Source organism: Macaca fascicularis, chromosome 7 (genome assembly GCF_037993035.2).
Source record: "Macaca fascicularis isolate 582-1 chromosome 7, T2T-MFA8v1.1".
NCBI classification, from domain to species: Eukaryota; Metazoa; Chordata; class Mammalia; order Primates; family Cercopithecidae; genus Macaca; species Macaca fascicularis.
The window spans coordinates 100,224,579-100,248,102 of NC_088381.1; the positions used below are offsets into that span (position 1 = coordinate 100,224,579).

General features: G+C 40.3%; 1 protein-coding gene across 4 annotated transcripts in view; it reads left to right on the forward strand.

The window, feature by feature from the left end:
• AKAP6 (A-kinase anchoring protein 6) overlaps positions 1 to 23,524 on the forward strand; it is a 527,913-nt gene that overhangs the window by 103,194 nt on the left and 401,195 nt on the right. For all 4 annotated transcript variants that reach the window (XM_015453690.4, XM_073997217.1, XM_005561045.5 and 1 more), the window contains one exon: positions 6,710 to 7,067. In XM_015453690.4, coding sequence (XP_015309176.3) covers positions 6,744 to 7,067 — 324 coding nt within the window. In that variant the 5' untranslated portion in view covers positions 6,710 to 6,743. The remainder of the gene's footprint in view (positions 1 to 6,709; positions 7,068 to 23,524) is intronic.

Sequence of the window (23,524 nt, forward strand, 5' to 3'; positions counted from 1 at the left end):
TGAAGCAGCCAAATGAATCTCTGTGTGACAGGAAATGACTGCTGTAGTGGAGGAAAGAAAATACAGAAGGCATGATGAATATCTGAGTCAATCTCGGTATCCCTGCCACAGGAAGATCTGAATAATTGGGGAGAGGGGTAGGAGGAAGGTTTGAGGGGAGAAGATGATTGATTAAGTGTGTTATGGTTGATAGCAGACTGTTCTCTGGGCAAGGGAGTTGGCGGGTATTTGAGGAAAGACCCAGGAGATGGTGCATGGTCTCTAAGTGATTAGCAGAATGTAATCACCCATCTGCCGAGGGGCACAGCTGTACAAAAGGACATATTCAAAAAGGGAAAGGAGAGAGAAACACCAATGATAACACCGAGATCTTTTAAATTATGGAAATCTGTTTGGGCTCCCCTATTGACATGCTGTTTCCCCCCTGGGGCACTTGTAGTCCTTCTCCTCACTGACATCCACTTGTAGGCTGGCCTGTTATTGCAAGAGGATTAGAAAGTAAGATTAATCTGGGGCTACTACAGTGCTCTCACTAAACAGTGTTACTCTACGTGAGTGCTGGAGGGCACTGGGGTGGGCAGGGAAAGAAAGCAAAGGAGAAGAAGGCATCAGGAAGCAATTATGGACATTTCCTTAGGAGCATCTTACAGAAGCCACTTTAACTTTTTCCCTAAGTACAAATTTAACTTAATATTTGGCAGCAACTCTTTGCCTCTTCTATTTTAGAGCTTAAAGCCATTTAAAGTTTCCCAGCTCTTGACCCAACAAAAGGCATGGGACGTAGGCAGGCAGCAAGATTTAAAACTAAGTGACGAATCAGACCCTCATCTATCTGGTTAGGCAGTGGCATTTAATTAACCAATGTATTAAATTTGCTTTTGTGTTTTCTTTGCAGAGCCCAATCTGGTATCCTGGAATCAGATACAGGGTACACCTCTGGAGTTTCTGTCTTTCTCCTTAATGCAATCAAGTCATGAGAGCTAACCTTAGACAAAAATTGAAACAGGCCAGAGGATTTATTTATTTATTTCTAAATTCAGTGTCTGTATGAATAGGTTCTGTGAAGAGTGGTTATAAAAATGTAAGAGAAGAAATGAAGGGGGAGAAAAAGGAAAATTATGTGATGCTTAATATAATTTTTTCTACCTCTGTTCTGCAATAAGTGCTATGTAGCAAGCACATCTGTTAATTTGACTAGAATTATGCTTTAATCACTTGCTTATGTTTTAAGGAGTAAGCAGGGCGAGAAAGACTGAGAATAAGAATGTAGGCTTAGGGTTGATTTACATGATGAAAAGACTGCCTCTCAAACTGTACTCATGATAATGCTCTTACATGGAAAGAACAGTTTCTTGCTGAGACAGAGCAGGAATTTATTTGGCTGAAGTTGGCTTTGTCAGCTAGTCATGTTAGCACAGTACTATTAATTTATCCTGCTTTAAGATTGTTGGGGTTTTTGAGAGTATAGTCTTGATTCTTCTGAACCATGATTGTAAGTGCTCTGTCCACCCAAAGACTCTTTTCTATAGTGATCCTTGTTCTGGCAACTGTCTCCTTTTTCTCAGCCCACTCATCACTGCTTGTTTGCAAAAGGTCTGCCTATGACTGCACAATCCTGGAGCTTATACATTAGCTTCCAAATAGGGACTGCATAGCAGCCCTCTCTGCCCAAGAGATTTAGGCCACTAAGGGAGTATGAAGCTGGGACCCTACTGGCACCAGTGTCCTCCAGCATGGTGCAGCCCCGACACTGGCCTTCATATTGTTTGGCCACAAGAAAAGAAACAGCGGGGAGAGGAGGAGCCAGATGATTAATCCTGAAGGGCCATTAGGGACAGAACCATTTACAGTGAGTACAGTCGGCAAGATACCTGGCTTTTCTGTTATTTTATTTAAGAGAAAAAATTGTAAAAGAAAGGAGAGGGAGGTGGGAAGTTTTGATGGCGATGTAGCTGAACTTTTTTGTCTCCTGATTTGGTCGAATGAACTTTTCTAATTTAACTGTGTTTGTTTATTCAAGTCGAATGCCTTCTGCTAGCGTCAGGCTCCAACCCAAAACTTGTGGACACGAGATCACAGAAACAGTTCTTGTTAATAAGCCATCCATGGCATGTTTCTATAGGATTATAGAGTAAGATGGGAAAACCCTTTTATAACTTTTTTTTAAAAAGCCTTAAAATAATTACTGCTTTCAGCTGTTGCACTTTAATTATTGCCTCTTCTTTGGATTTGTGTAAAGGAAAGGATTTGATGGATGTTATTTTTAACAGCAGCTGGGATAAAGGTGGTATTATCGCTAATGTTGGAAAGGTGGCCGCAGACAAGCATTTGATGTAGGGGGAGGGAGATGAGAGGTCACTGGGTTCCAAAAAGCTGGCTGATCACTCCTTTCACACCATCTTGGAGCCAGAGTTGCAACTTGGTGGGTGCCTGTGTGCACTTAGTCAAATTTTTTTATTTTCACTATCAGAACTTGTAGTCTAAGCTTTTTAAAAAACGTCTCTGTGACTAGAAAGAAATCTTATTGCAAGATGACTTGTAAAAAAGAATTCAAAACTTATGTTATTTACAAATATAGACTTATGCTCAATTTCCTGCTTTCTGTTTGCATTCAAATGGAGTAATTAGCTTGGTGAGAAAGAAACTTGAATAATCCTGATAAGGGCAAGAAAAATATTCACAAAGACTGTTACTGTAGGTTTCCACAATGGGAAGCATTTTAAAAAAATTATAATTTATCTTTAAAATCAGATGTGATTCTGTTAAAATCAGAAATAGAGTATGACCATCCATATATGCTACATTTAAATGTGAACTACTACTAACAACTGAAAAATGTGGTAATTTCTTTTCATGAAAATGGGCAATTAATCCATTTTATGCTACTACCCAGGCTTGCTGTGCTTAATGATACATATACCATTCTTTTCCTAGTGGCAAAGATATATGTGAGGGAAAGTAAATAGAAGTTGAAATGAAACTTGAGTAAAGCACACTTTGCTTTATTTCTGCAGGTTATAGAAATTCTCTTGTGTATAGTCTGATCAGTTAAATGTGGAAACATAGCATCTAGGTAAAAGTTTTATAGTTACAGGAAAATTTTGCTTTGGCAGCTTGAATGTAAGATTTCTTTGTACTTTACTCACATAGGATGCACATCCTCTCCTCTCCAGCTATGCTTTTGTTTCATATTTTTATTTTATTCTGATTTGTCTTCTACGTATATAACCACATCTGTTTTGTCAGTCTTAAGTGGCAGACTTCTAGAGGGGAGAATCTCCCATGTTTGTTCCTCTGGGAAGAATTAGCAACAGAAAATGTGTAAATGATGACTTAACAAAATGCTTTTTTCATGATAGCAATTTATTCCTTTTCATTAAGTAGGACACATCTATCAATAATACTTGTATGCTTTGATAAAATGGAGACCATCATTTAGTAGCTACACAGCTCTCAGGATAGGCAGGAAACTTCCAAGAGCTTCCAAATCTCTGGATAAATAACCCTAGGCAATCACAGATTCTTAGGGCAAATGGGATCCTACTGGCCATCTAGTTCAATTTTGTCATTTTACAGATGAAGAAACTGAGGCCAAGAAATGTGTGGAGCATTTTGCCCCGAATCATATAAAACTGCAGTGTGCTTAGTGCACATAATGGTGTATATGGAAATGTTGCAAGTTGGGGCATAAATTGCACTGAGCTAATTCTTTAGTGTGTTTTTTAGTTTACAGTAGGATGTGTATTCCAAGGAAGGCCCTGCCTTGACTTAGGAGTTTCAGAGAAAACACAGTGACTAAGCACTGTTTTTCAGTTGTGCAGGGCTTTGGGGCAGGGTTTTGTGGGCGAGTGTGTGTGTGTGAGTGTAGCTTAAACAGTTCATTGTATGCTGCCCTGGCTCAGCATTCAGTTTTCTAGTTTCAATGACTCTGGCTTCTTAGAAGAGGAAACCGTTGTGACACCAGTGTCTCCCTTTATAACCAGTTCTATGTTCTTGAACTAGAAACCTTATTAACCTTTATGTATCAGATTCCTTCTCTAGGATTGTGATTCTAAACTTACCCCCAGAGGGCAGTGGCTCAATTAATAATCTTTTCTAAATATTAAAAATTTGGGGCCAGGCACGGTGGCTTAGGAGATCGAGCCCATCCTGGCTAACACGGTGAAACCCTGTCTCTACTAAAAATACAAAAAAGCAGCCGGGCGTGGTGGCGGGTGCCTGTAGTCCCAGCTACTCGGGAGGCTGAGGCAGGAGAATGGCGTGAACCCGGGAGGTGGAGCTCGCAGTGAGCCGAGAGCATGCCACTGCACTCCAGCCTGGCCGACACTCCAGCCTGGGTGACAGAGTGAGACTCTGTCTAAAAAAAAAAAAAAATTGGAGAAGTTGGAATCAGCCTGAGGCTGGAGTATGGTTTATGAAGAAGTGGTATGGTAGCTTACTCTTCCTGGAGTTTTATCCCTCTCAGTGAAATTTTGTTATTTTCTAATTTTTTTTTTTTTTAAATAGCTGGGTCTAGTATTCTTATTACTTTTAAAAGAGAATACAAGCATAGTTAAAAATGTGGGGTGTCTGCCTTATATTCATGGGAAAGAAAAAACTGTGGGGTATGGTTTTCTGCCTTTTGCAATCAGGTGGAGGAGGCTATCTAATTGAAGCCTGAAGCCATTCTCTAAGGCAGGTATCAAAGTGGTAAACCTACTTTATGACATATATTTTGCTCTGTGCAAATAACTTTGTTTTAAAAATTTATCTGTAATTCTCTCTGGTTTTTTTTTTTTTTTTTGAGACATAGTTTCATTCTTGTTGCCCAGGCTACAGCACAATGGTGCCATCTTGGCTCAGCTCACCGCAACCTCCCCCTCCCGGGTTCAAGCGATTCTTCTGTCTCAGCCTCCTGAGTAGCTGGGATTACAGGCGCCCACCGCTACACCCGGCTAATTTTTGGTATTTTTGGTAGAGATGGGGCTTCACCATGTTGGCCAGGCAGGTCTTGAACTCCTGACCTCAGGTAATCCGCCTGCCTCCGCCTCCCAAAGTGTTAGGATTACAGGCGTGAGCCACCGCGCCTGGCCTTCTCCTCATCATTTAATTCAAAAGTTAGATGCTTAAGAAATTAGAGAAAGGGATTATGCTGCAGTATTGGAAAGATTCTGAAAAAATATGTCATAGCAGTGACTTAGTCTTAAGGCTTTTGTCAACTCAACAAGTCTTTTTTATTTCCACTCCTCATTCCTGTATGGAAAGATACATGTTTCCAGTCAAATTGGAAGCATTTCTAAAGTTTCCCCTCTCTTTTGGTATGTAAAGATAATTTTGCTTCTGTTGTTGAATATTTGTTACTATACAAATATGAACTACTTTTTGACAATCACATTTAATTTCTGATCTTTTGGTGAGTCACCTTTCATCTTTGGGGGAATAACGGTATAAACTAACTTGAATATGTAGAACCAGACAAAAAATTATAAAAGAAAAAGAAATTCATTGCCTTGAGTAGAAAAAGCTGCTCCTGAGACTAAAAATAGTGCTTATTTATTTTAAAATACAAGAGCCTAAAAGTTGTTGTTATACTAGACTGGTTCCAGAAGAGAGATAAATTTAATAGCTGGATAATTAAACTAATTAAATTTATCTTAAAACCCAACCTTACTTTATGATGAATTACACTTACGTTATTTTAACTTATTTGGTTAATATTTTACTGTTTATGTATTTCAGACCAATTTATTACCCTTAAAATTCCAGAAACCTCTAAAAATTCCATATAACCAAATATTAATATAATTTAGATTGAGAGTTAATTAGATCTATTCAGTACAATCCATGATTTATATTTTCTAGGAAAGTAAAGATTTGGGATTGTCACAGGTTATTATTTAGCTAACAAGTCATAGAAAGGAGCAATATCTCCTGAATTCAGCTCAGTGTTTTTTGTAGTTAGAACATCTTCCCACTGTAGCTGTCCCATGTATTGAATATGTTGATTTTATAGTCAAAATGATGTTTGGATACTTTTAGTAAAAAAGCCCAAAATAATCATGGCTTGAACAAGATAGAAGTTTGGCTTTTTTCTCACATAAAAGAAATACAGGGCAGCACTCAGACCTGGTATGGTAGCTCCTCTGTTATCATATGGGACCCGTGTTTCTACCTCCATGCTCCACCATCCTCCACCCATCATAGTCAAAGGCCTTTCTGGGTCTGGGTTGCCAGCTGCTCTAGCCATCAAGTCCACGTCACAGTCTGGAAGAAGGGGAGGAAAGTAGAAGGGCATAAAGGGAGCCCCTCCTAATTGAGTCAGCTCCCTGTAAGCAGCTCTCCCAGAATTTCAACACAACAATTCCACTCATTGGCCAGAACATGGCCACACCTAGCTGCAAAGGAGATGGGGAATGTAGTTTTAAATTCTGGGCAGGAATATGAACAGCTAAAAACTCGGATTTTGTTACTAAGAAATGAGGGAAAAATAGATGGGGGTGGTGGGGGGTAGTAGGCAATATCACAATGGTTTTATGTTCATATTATTTCCTGGCTCTTGGGGCTACCATGTAGAAAATCAAAACACCTCTTTCTGTTTTTGTTATGAGCTATGGTTTCTTAATTTAGAAATCTGGCTTAATTTAGAAATCCTGTTTCTTCTGTGAAGTATCATTTCTTTATTTGGCAATCTTGACTGACTCTTGCTTTCTTCTTTCCTCTTGCCTTTCAGCTGTTTTGGAAAGAAGTGAGGTTTAGACTTCTCCATGTTAACCATGAGCGTGACACTTTCCCCCCTGAGGTCACAGGACCTGGATCCCATGGCTACTGATGCTTCACCCATGGCCATCAATGTGACCCCCACTGTGGAGCAGGGTGAGGGAGAAGAGGCAATGAAGGACATGGACTCTGACCAGCAGTATGAAAAGCCACCCCCACTACACACAGGGGCTGACTGGAAAATTGTCCTCCACTTACCTGAAATTGAGACCTGGCTCCGGATGACCTCAGAGAGGGTCCGAGACCTAACCTATTCAGTCCAGCAGGATTCGGACAGCAAACATGTGGATGTACATCTAGTTCAACTAAAGGTAAGGCAAGGTCTGTGATCCTCTCAGGATAGAAGTTTTCAAAAGGCTGTGGCACCTAGAGCCTGTGTTCTGTAATTTCCAATGAGGAATTATCCAGGAAGAAAAACACAGTAACAGGTTTCAAACCATTATCTTTATAGGTAAACATGGAAATAATTAATTCTTTTCTGATTTTACTTTATGTGCTGATTATCTAGAATACAACTGGCCTTTGGTGATAGTGCAGAGAAATGGGGAAAGGGAGGGGCATTCTTGTGCAGTGTTATCCAAATAAGTTATAAAGAATGAAAGTATTTAAAATCTCTTACAAAGGGTTTAATAAAAGACTGTCATAGGTAAAATATCAAACTCAGCTGTGATTGTGAGTATGTGTATGTGACTATTATCTTCGGTTGAAGCTGATGCTGCCTTTGTGGCAAACACTGAATTCTGACATGGTGGGGAAGGGCAGTGTTCTCCTTTTATAATGAGTTGTTTCATCCAGGCACAATGCATCATGTAGAACAAAGGTGATTAACAACTCATCTGAAGTTCAGACATTGAAAAAAAAGTCTGTAGCCTCTGAAGCCCTTTAAAAGCCTGACTGTTGGCAATAATGAAATGGAGGTGCTAGTTAAGAGTGCTACTAATAAAATTTTTGGCCTAGGGACTTCAAGATACGGTGAACCTTGTCCTGCCATAGTCACTCCTCTCTCCCAGGTCCTTGAGGGAAATACACACTCAGGTCAGTGACCTGCAGAGCAAGACGTGTTTATAGCCAGTCAGGGCACTGGCCACAAACCCCATGGTAAATTTCTAGTCAATTGGAAGTGATACTAAGGAAACTTCCTTTACCTAAACTGGTTCATCCTACATAATCTGAAATGAAAAGTCAAGCATTCTTGGATCTTAACACTTAAATGGTTTACAGGATGCAGCCATCAGCCTGAGGGGGAAAGATGGGCACTTAAAATGAAGCATAGAGCCTAGAGGAGAGAAGGTTCAGCCTTCTCAGGCTGGTTCAGCAGATCCTGAGCCCAGCTGCCCCATTAAGGGCAGCTTAACTAAGGGTCCTTTTCTCGTTGGAACTGCCTATCACCTTCTTACCTTGGTCAAAAGGTATTTCACACCCACCTCCATCAGCTCCATCCCTTAGTATGGTCTGTCTCCTCTGCTGAGAAAGGAGCCCCAGGAGGGCATGAAGTCAACACAGTAATTATATAGTAATTACTCAATGAATAACTATTAAGGGGATAAATATAAATTGCCCTATGTTCATTTTATTCTAGGATGTCTATCATGACTTTTTGGGGTACTTGTTTCGTTAGGTTACTTAACCAATAGAGCCTTTCCACATTGAGTTCAAAGTCAAGGAGCTCTGGTTACTGCATGTGGCCTCAGAAAAGGTCTACACAAGTGTTTGGTTGTATTGCTTAATCTGCTTATTTAAGTTTCTCTTTTATTTGTGTAATATTTCTTTATTCCACCAAATAAGCACTGTCATGCATTTTTTCAAAAACATTTTAAATAAATATCACTTTTTCTGATTTCCACGTTGATCCGTAAGAATAAAGGGGAACTTGGGCACAGAGTTTTATATGTGGAAACACAACAAAACAACCTTGTAGAAGCAGCTCTCAACTGAGGCCTTTGGCAAAGCAGATGGGCAGGCCCACACTGGGGATGACCAGCTGTGTTGGGGCATCTTAGCTTGGCTCCCACTACCTTAATAAGTTACCCAATTTATTAATTTACAGTGAAAAATCACTACCTCAAGGCTGGGAATGCCCATGGCTTTAGAGATCATCTAGGCACAGATAAGTGCCTAATTTATATATTCATCTCAATGTTTTCCCAGGAGTCCCAGCTGCCTAACTTAATCTCTACTTGTGCCTTTAGTGGACATCTCAAGCCCATCAAAGAGCCCAATCTTTCTAGTTTCCATAAACATCACTACTCTGCTAAGCCAAAGCATGACTCTCCACCCCACATACATGTCTATCAACAAATCCTGGGACTCCATCTCCAAAATATGCCCTAAAGTTACTCTCTTCTCTCCAACACTACTGCTGGCATCCTAGTCAAGCCACATCACTGCTTGCCTAGGGTACTTTTAGAACTTTCTAACTAATCTTGCTGCTTCTTTTACCTTTAGCCTTGCAGTTTATTCTCCGCCCAGTAGCCAATGAGATCTTTAAAATATGTAAACAAGCATGGTGACTCAAGACTATGATCCTAGCACTTTGGGAGGCGGAGATGGGCAGATTGCTTGAGTCCAGGAGTTTGAGACCAGACTGGGCAGCATGGGAAACCCCATCTCTACTAAAAATACAAAAATTGGTGGGCATGGTGGTGTGTACCTGTAATCCCAGATTCTCTGAAGGCTGAGGTGAGAGAATAACCTGAGCCTGGGAAGTTGAGGCTGCTCATGCTCCACTGCACTACAGCCTGGGTGACAAAGTGAGACTCTGTCTCAAAAAAATAAAATAAAAATAAATATGCAAATGAGGTCATGTCACTTGCTTACTTCCTACTGGACTTACAGTAAAACTAAAGCTTTTTCCTGTGGCTCTGCTCTTGGCTGTTTCTCTGATCCTGGCTCCTGTACTTTTCTGCGTGTTCATAAAGCTCCAGATTCACTGTAAGTTCCAAAGAAGCATTGGGTTTGTTCTTCTCTGACAGCTTTTCCTGTTCCCTCTGCAGAGAAGCTCTCTTTCCCCATTGTTACATGGCAGATTCTGGATCCTCACCACGCTATCAGCCAGAGGCACAGTCATGTTTAACATCTGGGGGTGCAAACCTGGGAGAGGGTTGGGCAGGGATTGGCAGTGAGGAAGTAGGGCTTCAGCTGTGTTTGATGAAGGGCAAGCACAAAAAAAGAATCTACCCATTACCTAACTTGTCTACACACTTCATACTCCCTTTCGCATTGCTGGTTCTAAGTCTTTTCATCATGCTCTTCTCTACCATCGTGTCAATACATGACTTTTTAAAAAGCGTAGTTAGAAAATGCTTTTAGAAAATGCTTGGGGCTGGGTGCGGTGGCTCACGCCTGTAATCCCAGCACTTTGGGAGGCCGAGGCGGGCAGATCACGAGGTCAGGAAATCGAGACCAACCTGGCTAACATGATGAAACCCCGTCTTTACTAATTAGCCGGGCATGGTGGTGGGCGCCTGTAGTCCCAGCTACTTGGGAGGCTGAGACAGGAGAGTGGTGTGAACCAGGGAGGCAGAGCTTGCAGTGAGCCAAGATTGCTCCACTGCAGTCCAGCCTGGGTGACAGAGCAGGACTCCTTCTCAAAGCAAAACAAAACGAAACAAATGCTTGGGGTAGGCTTTGTCTCTGCTCTTAAATTAAATGTCATTTTTTTTTTTTCAAATAAGCCATTCCTGATCCCTCTTCTTAAACCACCTACCACCCAGCCATTATCTAGTCCATCACCTAGCTTTATTATTATTATTAGCATTATTTGAGACAGGGTCTCTGTCACCCAGACTGGAGTGCAGTGGCACAATCTGGGCTCACAGCAACCTTTGACTCTCAGGCTCAAGAGATCCTCCTGCCTCAGCCTCCCAGGTAGCTGGGACTACAAGTGCATGCCACCATGCCCAGCTAATGTTTGTATTCTGTGTAGTAGAGATGGGATTTCACCATGTTACCCAAGCTCATCTTGAACTCTTGGGCTCAAGCGATCTTCCAGCCTCTGCCTCCCAAAGTGCTGGGATTACAGGCATGGCCTTTATTATTATTATTTTTTAATGGTTCTTATCACTAGCTGCAGTTACTTATTTATTTGCTTGTTTGTGTTTTCCCTAAGGACCTGAACTGTTGAGTTTTCTATTGTATGTCTGTTGTCTAGGACAGAGCCAGGCACTTAGAGAGGATTCAGTTCACACCTGTGGTTGTATAGGTGAGTCCAAGCCTATGTGGTCAGTGCCTTCTTTCCCCATAGACAGGCTTACACAGAAAGTCACATAAGGAAGGCTGCTCAGTGAGGACTGAATTAGGACAAAGGCATTGGATGAATCAAGGCCCAATATGTTTGGTGCTCTCCCATTAGGAAGGGTCTGTGAGTAGTTCAGAAGTTTGGGGGATCTTGCCTGGGGAGTCTGCCCAGGAAAGTCTGTTCTTCTTCTGTAAATGGTTGTGCCTGGCCCCTCTCACATCCCCCTTTTTGTTGTACTCCTTCTTTGGTAATGATTTTGGTTAATAAGCATAGTCTCAGGTCTTCTAAACCCAGACCCACTCTTTTTCTTTAAAAGTGATTTTATCTTCTGGTCATTGCGTTCGTCCTAAAGTCTATTTCCCAGAGACCACTCTTATCTCCCTTATTTCCAAGTTCTTAGGGGAAATTTTACCTCCAGAATGAACTACAGACAACTGTTATAAAGTTCCCATGGGGAAGTGATTGCTCTTGAGAGTGAATAAAAACAGAGATTAAAAATTGGAAACAGTGAAATATACTGAGTATTTTTTTCCATTAGTTTTAAAACTGAAAATGCAACCTACATATTTTGCTTCTTAGCTTCCAGATATTCTTCAGTAAGAAGTATGAGAAACCAGCTGAACCAAATTTAGAATCTCTCCCCCTTCTTTTGATTCAGAAGCTGTGCTGTACAGGAAAACCAGATCAAGAACCTTAAAAGGTTTTGATTTTAACTGAGACCACTGGTTTGGGTGAATGTATTTGGGTGCTAAAAAGGTAAAGTAGGTATCTCTGCTTCCTGATGAACAGTCGTCTCAGGGAGAATATTATTTGTTTTCCTGGAAACATGATAGCAGGAAAGAGGCAAGGTGTAGACTAGCTAGCATAGGCTGGATAACAGACAGAAGTCTTGAAGTGACTTTCTGAAATCAGCTCCCCGAAAACCCCCATTAGATAGATTCTGTCCTAAGCTACCTCCACATGAGATTTGGGTCTGTATCTTTGATTTTGACGTGACTCTCTCTTTTTTTTTTTTTTAAATTTATTTATTATTATTATACTTTAAGTTGTAGGGTACATGTGCATAACGTGCAGGTTTGTTACATATGTATACTTGTGCCACGTTGGTGTGCTGCACCCATCAACTCATCATTTACATCAGGTATAACTCCCAATGCAATCCCTCTCCCCTCCCCCCTCCCCATGATAGGCCCCTGTGTGTGATGTTCCCCTTCCTGAGTTCAAGTGATCTCATTGTTCAGTTCCCACCTATGAGTGAGAACATGCGGTGTTTGGTTTTCTGTTCTTGTGATAGTTTGCTAAGAATGATGGTTTCCAGCTGCATCCATGTCCCTACAAAGGATGCAAACTCATCCTTTTTGATGGCTGCATAGTATTCCATGGTGTATATGTGCCACATTTTCTTAATCCAATCTATCACTGATGGACATTTGGGTTGATTCCAAGTCTTTGCTATTGTGAATAGTGCCACAATAAACACACGTGTGCATGTGTCTTTATAGCAGCATGACTTATAATCCTTTGGGTATATACCCAGTAATGGGATGGCTGGGTCATATGGTACATCTAGTTCTAGATCCTTGAGGAATCGCCATACTGTTTTCCATAATGGTTGAACTAGTTTACAATCCCACCAACAGTGTAAAAGTGTTCCTATTTCTCCACATCCTCTCCAGCACCTGTTGTTTCCTGACTTTTTAATGATCGCCATTCTAACTGGTGTGAGATGGTATCTCATTGTGGTTTTGATTTGCATTTCTCTGATGGCCAGTGATGATGAGCATTTTTTCATGTGTCTGTTGGCTGTATGAATGTCTTCTTTTGAGAAATGTCTGTTCATATCCTTTGCCCACTTTTTGATGGGGTTGCTTGTTTTTTTCTTGTAAATTTGTTTGAGTTCTTTGTAGGTTCTGGATATTAGCCCTTTGTCAGATGAGTAGATTGCAAAAATTTTCTCCCATTCTGTAGGTTGCCTGTTCACTCTGATGGTAGTTTCTTTTGCTGTGCAGAAGCTCTTTAATTTAATGAGATCCCATTTGTCAATTTTGGCTTTTGCTGCCGTTGCTTTTGGTGTTTTAGACATGAAGTCTTTGCCCATGCCTATGTCCTGAATGGTACTACCTAGGTTTTCCTCTAGGGTTTTTATGGTATTAGATCTAACATTTAAGTCTCTAAACCATCTTGAATTAATTTTCGTATAAGGAGTAAGGAAAGGATCCAGTTTCAGCTTTCTACTTATGGCTAGCCAGTTTTCCCAGCACCATTTATTAAATAGGGAATCCTTTCCCCATTTCTTGTTTCTCTCAGGTTTGTCAAAGATCAGATGGCTGTAGATGTGTGGTATTATTTCTGAGGACTCTGTTCTGTTCCATTGGTCTATATCTCTGTTTTGGTGCCAGTACCATGCTGTTTTGGTTACTGTAGCCTTGTAGTATAGTTTGAAGTCAGGTAGCGTGATGCCTCCAGCTTTGTTCTTTTGACTTAGGATTGTCTTGGAGATGCGGGCTCTTTTTTGGTTCCATATGAACTTTAAAGCAGTTTTTTCCAGTTCTATGAAGAAACTCATTGGTAGCTTGATGGGGATGGCATTGAATCTATAAATTACCTTGGGCAGTATGGCCATTTTCACGATATTGATTCTTCCTATCCATGAGCATGGTATGTTCTTCCATTTGTTTGTGTCCTCTTTTATTTCACTGAGCAGTGGTTTGTAGTTCTCCTTGAAGAAGTCCTTTACATCCCTTGTAAGTTGGATTCCTAGGTATTTTATTCTCTTTGAAGCAATTGTGAATGGAAGTTCATTCCTGATTTGGCTCTCTGTTTGTCTGTTACTGGTGTATAAGAATGCTTGTGATTTTTGCACATTAATTTTGTATCCTGAGACTTTGCTGAAGTTGCTTATCAGCTTAAGGAGATTTTGGGCTGAGACAATGGGGTTTTCTAAATATACAATCATGTCATCTGCAAACAGGGACAGTTTGACTTCTTCTTTTCCTAACTGAATACCTTTGATTTCTTTCTCTTGCCTAATTGCCCTAGCCAGAACTTCCAACACTATGTTGAATAGGAGTGGTGAGAGAGGGCATCCCTGTCTTGTGCCAGTTTTCAAAGGGAATTTTTCCAGTTTTTGCCCATTCAGTATGATATTGGCTGTCGGTTTGTCATAAATAGCTGTTATTATTTTGAGGTACGTTCCATCAATACCGAATTTCTTGAGCGTTTTTAGCATGAAGGGCTGTTGAATTTTGTCAAAAGCCTTTTCTGCATCTATTGAGATAATCATGTGGTTCTTGTCTTTGGTTCTGTTTATATGCTGGATTATGTTTATTGATTTGCGAATGTTGAACCAGCCTTGCATCCCAGGGATGAAGCCCACTTGATCATGGTGGATAAGCTTTTTGATGTGTTGCTGAATCCGGTTTGCCAGTATTTCATTGAGGATTTTTGCATCGATGTTCATCAGGGATATTGGTCTAAAATTCTCTTTTTTTGTTGTGTCTCTGCCAGGCTTTGGTATCAGGATGATGTTGACCTCATAAAATGAGTTAGGGAGGATTCCCTCTTTTTCTATTGATTGGAATAGTTTCAGAAGGAATGGTACCAACTCCTCCTTGTACCTCTGGTAGAATTCAGCTGTGAATCCATCTAGTCCTGGACTTTTTTTGGTTGGTAGGCTATTAATTATTGCCTCAATTTCAGAGCCTGCTATTGGTCTATTCAGGGATTCAACTTCTTCCTGGTTTAGTCTTGGAAGAGTGTAAGTGTCCAGGAAATTATCCATTTCTTCTAGATTTTCCAGTTTATTTGCGTAGAGGTGTTTATAGTATTCTCTGATGGTAGTTTGTATTTCTGTGGGGTCGGTGGTGATATCCCCTTTATCATTTTTAATTGCATCGATTTGATTCTTCTCTCTTTTCTTCTTTATTAGTCTTGCTAGTGGTCTGTCAATTTTGTTGATCTTTTCAAAAAACCAACTCCTGGATTCATTGATTTTTTGGAGAGTTTTTTGTGTCTCTATCTCCTTCAGTTCTGCTCTGATCTTAGTTATTTCTAGCCTTTTGCTAGCTTTCAAATGTGTTTGCTCTTGCTTCTCTAGTTCTTTTAATTGTGATGTTAGAGTGTCAATTTTAGATCTTTCCTGCTTTCTCTTGTGGGCATTTAGTGCTATAAATTTCCCTCTACACACTGCTTTAAATGTGTCCCAGAAATTCTGGTATGTTGTATCTTTGTTCTCATTGGTTTCAAAGAACATCTTTATTTCTGCCTTCATTTCGTTATGTACCCAGTAGTCATTCAGGAGCAGGTTGTTCAGTTTCCATGTAGTTGAGCGGTTTTGAGTGAGTTTCTTAGTCCTGAGTTCTAGTTTGATTGCACTGTGGTCTGAGAGACAGTTTGTTATAATTTCTGTTCTTGTACATTTGCTGAGGAGTGCTTTACTTCCAATTACGTGGTCGATTTTGTAGTAAGTACGATGTGGTGCTGAGAAGAATGTATATTCTGTTGATTTGGGGTGGAGAGTTCTATAGATGTCTATTAGGTCTGTTTGCTGCAGAGATGAGTTCAATTCCTGGATATCCTTGTTAACTTTCTGTCTCGTTGATCTGTCTAATGTTGACAGTGGAGTTTTGAAGTCTCCCATTATTATTGTATGGGAGTCTAAGTCTCTTTGTAAGTCTCTAAGGACTTGCTTTATGAATCTTGGTGCTCCTGTATTGGGTGCATATATATTTAGGATAGTTAGCTCTTCCTGTTGAATTGATCCCTTTACCATTATGTAATGGCCTTCTTTGTCTCTTTTGATCTTTGATGGTTTAAAGTCTGTTTTATCAGAGACTAGTATTGCAACCCCCGCTTTTTTTTGTTCTCCATTTGCTTGGTAAATCTTCCTCCATCCCTTTATTTTGAGCCTATGTATGTCTCTGCGTGTGAGATGGGTCTCCTGAATACAGCAGACTGATGGGTCTTGACTCTTTATCCAGTTTGCCAGTCTGTGTCTTTTAATTGGAGCATTTAGTCCATTTACATTTAAGGTTAAGATTGTTATGTGTGAACTTGATCCTGCCATTATGATATTAACTGGTTATTTTGCTCGTTAGTTGATGCAGTTTCTTCCTAGCCTCGATGGTCTTTACATTTTGGCATGTTTTTGCAATGGCTGGTACCGATTGTTCCTTTCCATGTTTAGTGCTTCCTTCAGGGTCTCTTGTAAGGCAGGCCTAGTGGTGACAAAATCTCTAAGCATTTGCTTATGTGTAAAGGATTTTATTTCTCCTTCACTTATGAAACTTAGTTTGGCTGGATATGAAATTCTGGGTTTAAAATTCTTTTCTTTAAGAATGTTGAATATTGGCCCCCACTCTCTTCTGGCTTGGAGAGTTTCTGCCGAGAGATCTGCTGTTAGTCTGATGGGCTTCCCTTTGTGGGTAACCCGACCTTTCTCTCTGGCTGCCCTTAAGATTTTTTCCTTCATTTCAACTTTGGTGAATCTGGCAATTATGTGTCTTGGAGTTGCTCTTCTCGAGGAGTATCTTTGTGGCGTTCTCTGTATTTCCTGGATTTGAATGTTGGCCTGCCCTACTAGGTTGGGGAAGTTCTCCTGGATGATATGCTGAAGAGTGTTTTCCAACTTGGTTCCATTTTCCCCCTCACTTTCAGGCACCCCAATCAGACGTAGATTTGGTCTTTTTACATAATCCCATACTTCTTGCAGGCTTTGTTCATTTCTTTTTCTTCTTTTTTCTTTTGGTTTCTCTTCTTGCTTCATTTCATTCATTTGATCCTCAGTCGCAGATACTCTTTCTTCCAGTTGATCGAGTCAGTTACTGAAGCTTGTGCATTTGTCACGTATTTCTCGTGTCATGGTTTTCATCTCTTTCATTTCGTTTATGACCTTCTCTGCATTAATTACTCTAGCCATGAATTCTTCCACTTTTTTTTCAAGATTTTTAGTTTCTTTGCGCTGGGTACGTAATTCCTCCTTTAGCTCTGAGAAATTTGATGGACTGAAGCCTTCTTCTCTCATCTCGTCAAAGTCATTCTCCGTCCAGCTTTGATCTGTTGCTGGCGATGAGCTGCGCTCCTTTGCCGGGGGAGATGCGCTCTTATTTTTTGAATTTCCAGCTTTTCTGCCCTGCTTTTTCCCCATCGTTGTGGTTTTATCTGCCTCTGGTCTTTGATGATGGTGATGTACTGATGGGGTTTTGGTGTAGGTGTCCTTCCTGTTTGATAGTTTCCCTTCTAACAGTCAGGACCCTCAGCTGTAGGTCTGTTGGAGATTGCTTGAGGTCCACTCCAGACCCTGTTTGCCTGGGTATCAGCAGCAGAGGCTCAGTTGAAAATGCAGAAATCACCGGTCTTCTGTGTCGCTCGCACTGGGAGTTGGAGACTGGAGCTGTTCCTATTCGGCCATCTTGCTCCGCCCTCGACGTGACTCTCAAAGTTAGAGTAGTCAACAGAGACTCTGTTTACAAGATGTTCTGACTGGACTGTACCCAGACTGTGATGCCTCTGACATCTGAAGTTAATGCACATACCCAGTGATCACATGGGGTCTGGAGGGCCTACTGGGAAAAAGGATTGAATCCTTTCCACAGCTGGGATTTAGGACATCAGATGGACCTGATGGACTGAAGATGATGGAAGTCCAAGGATGATGGGGCTCCTGGGAGAGGATTCTCTGTTACTATGGGACAAGAAGTCTGCCCCAGTGTGGGGGGAGGAAAAGGGATGGTGAATTGTGGTACAGTATGTTCCCAGCCCTGGAACCTGGGCTGGCACCAGGGCAGTGTGGATAACTAATGAGGGGAAAGGGCTATGGTTGTGACTTGGAGGACCTCCCCAGTGGCTGAAGCCAACTTTCCCCTTGTTCAGCAGGTGCAAAAGGGAAAGATTATTCTCTTTCTCCTACTGCTGGAGCATAACTAGTAAGCGTTGCCTCAGATGGCAGTGGTGCCACCAAGGTGACAACTGTGGAGTCTAGGGTCCATAGTTGTGATAGTGAGCAACAGCCAGGGTTGATTCATGGGCATATCTAAAACATGCCCTTGGATTCTCATAAATTTTTGATAAGGAGAATGAACTCTGAGTGGAACTTATCTTCTGACATTAAAAGTTACTGGCTTGTTGGATTCTGATCTTAATGTTAACTTGACTGTGTGTTAAAGCCTGAAGCATTCAATTCACACCATCTTTGAGTGGTTTCCAGTACATCTTAAATATTATAAGCCCTGGTTTAACATTGAAGACAAAGTATCTTTATTTTCTAGAAAGAGTAGTTATTTTCATTTTCGCCCTTTAGATCACTATTTTTCAACAAATAGATCTTAACCCATTTAGCAGGTTGTGAAATTAATTTAGTGAATTAAAGAGCTAAATAATGAATTAGAAAAGGATTTCATGAATAATGATAAGTGCTATGTTGTAAAACTTGGTTTAATTAAAACCAAGTTCTTGGTCATGGTGTCAAAATGTATTTTTTGAGTCAAGGCCAGAACAGTTTGATAGTGACTGCTTTAGGCCATTCCCAACTTTCCTCAAGATATTTGATATATACTTTAATTTTGGAACATATTATGCAAGGAAATGTAATCTGGTGCTGTTTGTGTAACATTATTGTTTTAATTCTTATATGGGATTAAAATTTACATGAAATACCCATTAAATTGGCAACCCCAAAAGCATATCCCAAATCTCTGAAAATTGGAAGATGAGGTTGATGTATTTGTTGATGGGTATGAGGATGTTAACATTTATTATTTTCCCAAAGCCCAGATTTGTGACTGTAATCCTTTTTATGGTTGATGGGTGCTATGATCTCAAAATTCATATGTTGAAATGTAATTGCCAGTGTGATAGGATTAAGAGGTGGGGTCTTTAGGAGCTGATTAAATAATAAGGGCTCTACCCTCATGAATGAAATTAGTGACCTCATAAAGAAAGGTTCCAGGGAGCTAAGGCAGCAACCAGGTGCCATATTGGAAGTAGAGAGTAAGCCCTCACCAGACACAGAATCTGCTGGAGCCTTGATCCTAGACTTTCCAGCCTGCAGAACTATGAGAAATAAATTTCTAGTGTTTATAAATTACCCAGTCTAAGGTGTTTTGTTATAGTAGTCTGAATAACTGACTATGTTTTCCTTAGGGTGTCTTCTTAGGGAAGCTGGATACTAGTAGTCAAGTGTATAGAGAGTGTGGTTTCATTATGTTGCTTATTAGTGGAAATGCTTTTTCTACAATTAGTGCTAAGTTGTGTAAGAATATTTGGTATCACCAACTAAGAAAAATGGTTGAAATAAAAAGGATGTCTGATGTTTGAATGGCTAATTTTAGATATTTAGAAGACCCAATTATGTGGGAAAAAAAATCTATCTCAATTAATTGTTGAGTAATTATCTCTCTCTTTTCCCCATCCAATGCTGGAAAACAGACTAAGTGCTAAATAAATCCTTTTTTGATTGTTGAATGATTAATGTATTTTCATCATGATTTGGAGAGATGATATAAGCCTCAGACCTACCACCTGTTTTGGACTACTTATGAACACTCTTGGTTAAGATATAGAAAAATTAATATTGGTGGTTCCTGGCACATAATTGTGGAAGATCTTTGGCTATACATGAATCTTAGCCATATGCACTAATGTATTTAGAGCTCAGAATGGGGGCATTATTTGTTGAGGTGGCTCAATCAATCTAACAGATTGTACAGCTGTGTAATTTTTCATTAGCAAAAGTAGCATGGAAACTGAAGATTATCACAGATTTTGCAATTTGAAAGAAATAGTGAAAACAGTTTAGAGAAAAGTAATACATTTCATAAAAGGATTTTGAAAAAAATCTAAAGAAACTGGCATTACTTTGATTAGAGAAGTGTTATTGGGGCTTGTTACTTAAAGATGTTGGTTTAATAACATCACCATGAGCTCTCACTGAACAAATAGCCATCTGTTTTTGTGGTCTCACAGGATTAGATATTTTTAGGGGCATCTACCAGAGAGAGTATATGAGTTAACTCTTTCATTGCCTTGAGAGTTTTCACTTCAATTGAATTCATAGAGTATCTAATGTACACTAGGAGTTTTATTTATAGTATCTTATTTAATCCTCACAATAACCCTCTGTTAGAAATGAGGAGGCTGAGTCTCAAAAGGTTAAGTGATCAACTTGGGAGTCAAATCATGTATTATGAGCCTTAAGTCTAATATTCTTTCTGTTTTGGTGCACTGGCTTCATACCCTTCTATGGATGTGAGAAATTTGAGTGGCTATAAAGTATAATAGTTCTGGCTAGGTACAGAGGCATATGCCTGTAGTACCAGCTACTGGGGAGGCTGAGGCAGGAGGATTGCTTGAGTGCAGGGGTCCTGGGCAGTAGTGCTCTATGCCAATCGGATGTCCACACCAAGTTCGGCATCAATATGGTGACCTCCTGGAAGCAGAAGACCATCTGGTTGCTAAGAAGGGGTGAGCTGAACCAGGCTGGAAATGGAACAGGTCAAAACTCCCATGCTGATCAGTAGTGGGATCATACCTGTGAATAGCCACTGCACTCCAGCATGAGCAACATAGCAAGATCCCATTTCAAAAAAAAAAAAAAAAATTCTGGTTTTCTTACATTAGACAGTTAAAAGGAACGAATGTGAGGGTGGGGGGCTTATTTTATTAAGAAGATCCAACCTATGTGTATTTTAATTCATCATAAGTAGGAATGTGAGCAATTTGAAATGGGGACATAGATGAAGTCCTGGGGTCCCTCTGAGTAGGGGTGTCATAGCTACCTTGAATAAGGTACCTATGTTAGTACCTTGCCCACTCTGCTGTCTTCAAAATTTTACATCTCAAAATAGGGGAAATGTTATACAATTAAAGTGAAAAGGAAGTAAGGCATGAATGACTAGTATCCTAACATGGAGGTGGGTGGAACAAGAAATGAACATCTTAAATGAAAAATGTTAACAAATCAATTGATTTCAAGCTGTGGCATTTGTAGAGACCATGGTTCTTACCCTTGGCTGCACAGTAGAGTCTCCTGGGAAACTTTAAAAAACCCACTGTCTGGCTGGGCACGGTGGCTCACACCTGTAATCCCAGCACTTTGGGAGGCCAAGGCAGGTGGATCATAAGGTCAGGAGTTCAAGACCAGCCTGGCCAAGATGGTAAAACCCCGTCTCTACTAAAAATACAAAAATTTGCTGGGCATGGTGGCGGGTGCCTTTAATCCCAGCTACTCAGGAGGCTGAGGCAGAGAATTGCTTGAACCTTGGAGGTGGAGGTTGCAGTGAGCCGAGATCGCACCACTGCACTCCAGCCTGGGCGACACAGTCAGAATCCGTCTCAACAACAACAACAACAAAACCATTGCCCAGGCCATGTTCCAGAGCAGTCACGTCAGAATCTGGGTTTGGACCCAAGCATCTGTCTTTTGAAGACTCCCCAGGTGATTCCATTGCATAGCCAAAGCTGACAGCACCTGGAAGGAGATGCTTCAGAGCAGAGGGTTTTTGGATACATCTTGCTTGCTCCATTTATTCTCCCTTCCTTCCAAACAGATAGCCAAGGATTTAAATACACTTTTTTTTTTTCATCAGGAGCAAGGGCTTCTACATGATTTGTTTGAACTTCTTCAGTTTTTCAAGTAACTTCATAAAGTCAGTATATGCAAAGGGAAGGAAGGAAATAAGTACATGCCAGACACTTACCTATATGCTTTAAATGTACTATCTTATGTTATTATCTTAACTTTTCAAATACAAAAGAAAAACCCAATCCAGATAAGGCAAATATTTCTCTCTCATTTGATTTTCACAACTCCTCATTGAACTAGAAATCATCTTACAGAGCAGTCCAGGCACAGGGCTGCCCATCTATGGTTTTGCAGGTTACATATGAATGGCACCTGTTGAAGTTGTGCAGTGTACCACCTGCAGGGCCTTATGTGGCTATTTTATATAGTCATGGGAGATACAAACATCTTTGTAGGCAAAGGTGTTTTGGATATGAAAGACAGAATGGTTCTTTTCTTGTCTGGATCCAAGGCATGATGGGAGGTATATACATATGGTTGAGCCTGGTGGAAACACATTATGAAGGACCACAAAAACTTAAAATGGCTCAGAGAAGTCTGGACTTGATTATGGTAGTCATAAGGACACCCACAAACAAAGTAATAATGTGGTAAAATAAAACCATGTCTTAGGATGATTTTGCAAGTGTGTTCAGGTTAGTCTGGAAAGGGGAGAGATGTGAGACAGTTATGAGGCTGTTGAGTAAGTGATGCAGAGTAGCTGGGCTTGGGTGGTGGAAGTGGGAGGCAAGAAAAAGTTCATCAGACCAGACACCAAGCAGAGGAGTTAGAGGCAATTGGTTTTCTCAGTTTAATTTGCCCTCATCAGGCTCAAGCTGAATTTATATGTCTCTTGTCAGTTGGTATTAGGGCTGAGGGTTGTTTTTTCTTTGTATAAATGTGAATAGAATAAAAAGGAACAGAATAGAAATCTCTTCTCTGTCCACTTTAACAATGTGGCTGTTATCAGTAGGCTTTTTGGTGTAAGCTGCTTCTATTGTTCTGTGATACTTTAATGTACCAATTTTCTTCATTATTTGAATAAGGAAGATTTGCCAAATATATCATTAAATTGAAAAGGAATATGTGAAATTCAGTATGAGAAGTGATCTGCTGTTCTCTCAAGAAAGAGGGAATGATTATAAGGTCTACTGGAGAATGAGTTCAAAAGTCTGACAAACTGGCCTTTGACAAATTATGAAGAAGGTCTTCTGTGCTTCTTGCATTTTTTCTTCTTTCCAAAAATGTAATTTCTATTAAAAGCTTCTATAAAGTAATTCAAGCAATAGTGTTAACAATGGCTGCATCTTTAACATTTACCTCTGCAAAGGGAAAATGGAATCCATTTCTGTAATAGTGAGTCAGGCATGATGAGGAGAGAGATTGTCACTAAGGGTGATTCTTGAGTCCTTCAAATAATACCACATAGGAGACTACCTCTTATGTATGTGTCTATGCTCCTATCTTGGAAGTAACTAGGAATAAAATGTGTTTCATAAAACATTTAAGTATAGCATTTACTTCTGTTAACTTCTATCTGTCCTCCCACAGTCCAAATTCTTGGGCATGGCCTCTAAGTTCCTTGAAAATCTAGACCAGCTGGCCTGTTGTTCCCTCTCTTGACATTTTCCTTCCTGCACCTCTAACAAGCCATGCTCATTCATAAATCCATACCTTGGAATATGGTTTCTTCTCTCTCTGGGAAATTACCTCATTCTTTACCCCAAACTTCTCTGCCTGGAAAAATTGCTGTACTTACTCTGAATCATAGCTAAAATGTCATCTGCTTGGTTAAACCATCTTGCCAGCCAAGCTGGTTAATCCTTCTGTAGGTTTTCTGGTTCTTTTCTCTTTTTTTGAGATGGAGTCTCACTCTGTTGCCCAGGCTAGAGTGCAATGATGCAATCTTGGCTCACTGCAACCTCTGCCTCCCTGGTTCTAGCGATTCACCTGCCTCAGCCTCCTGAGTAGCT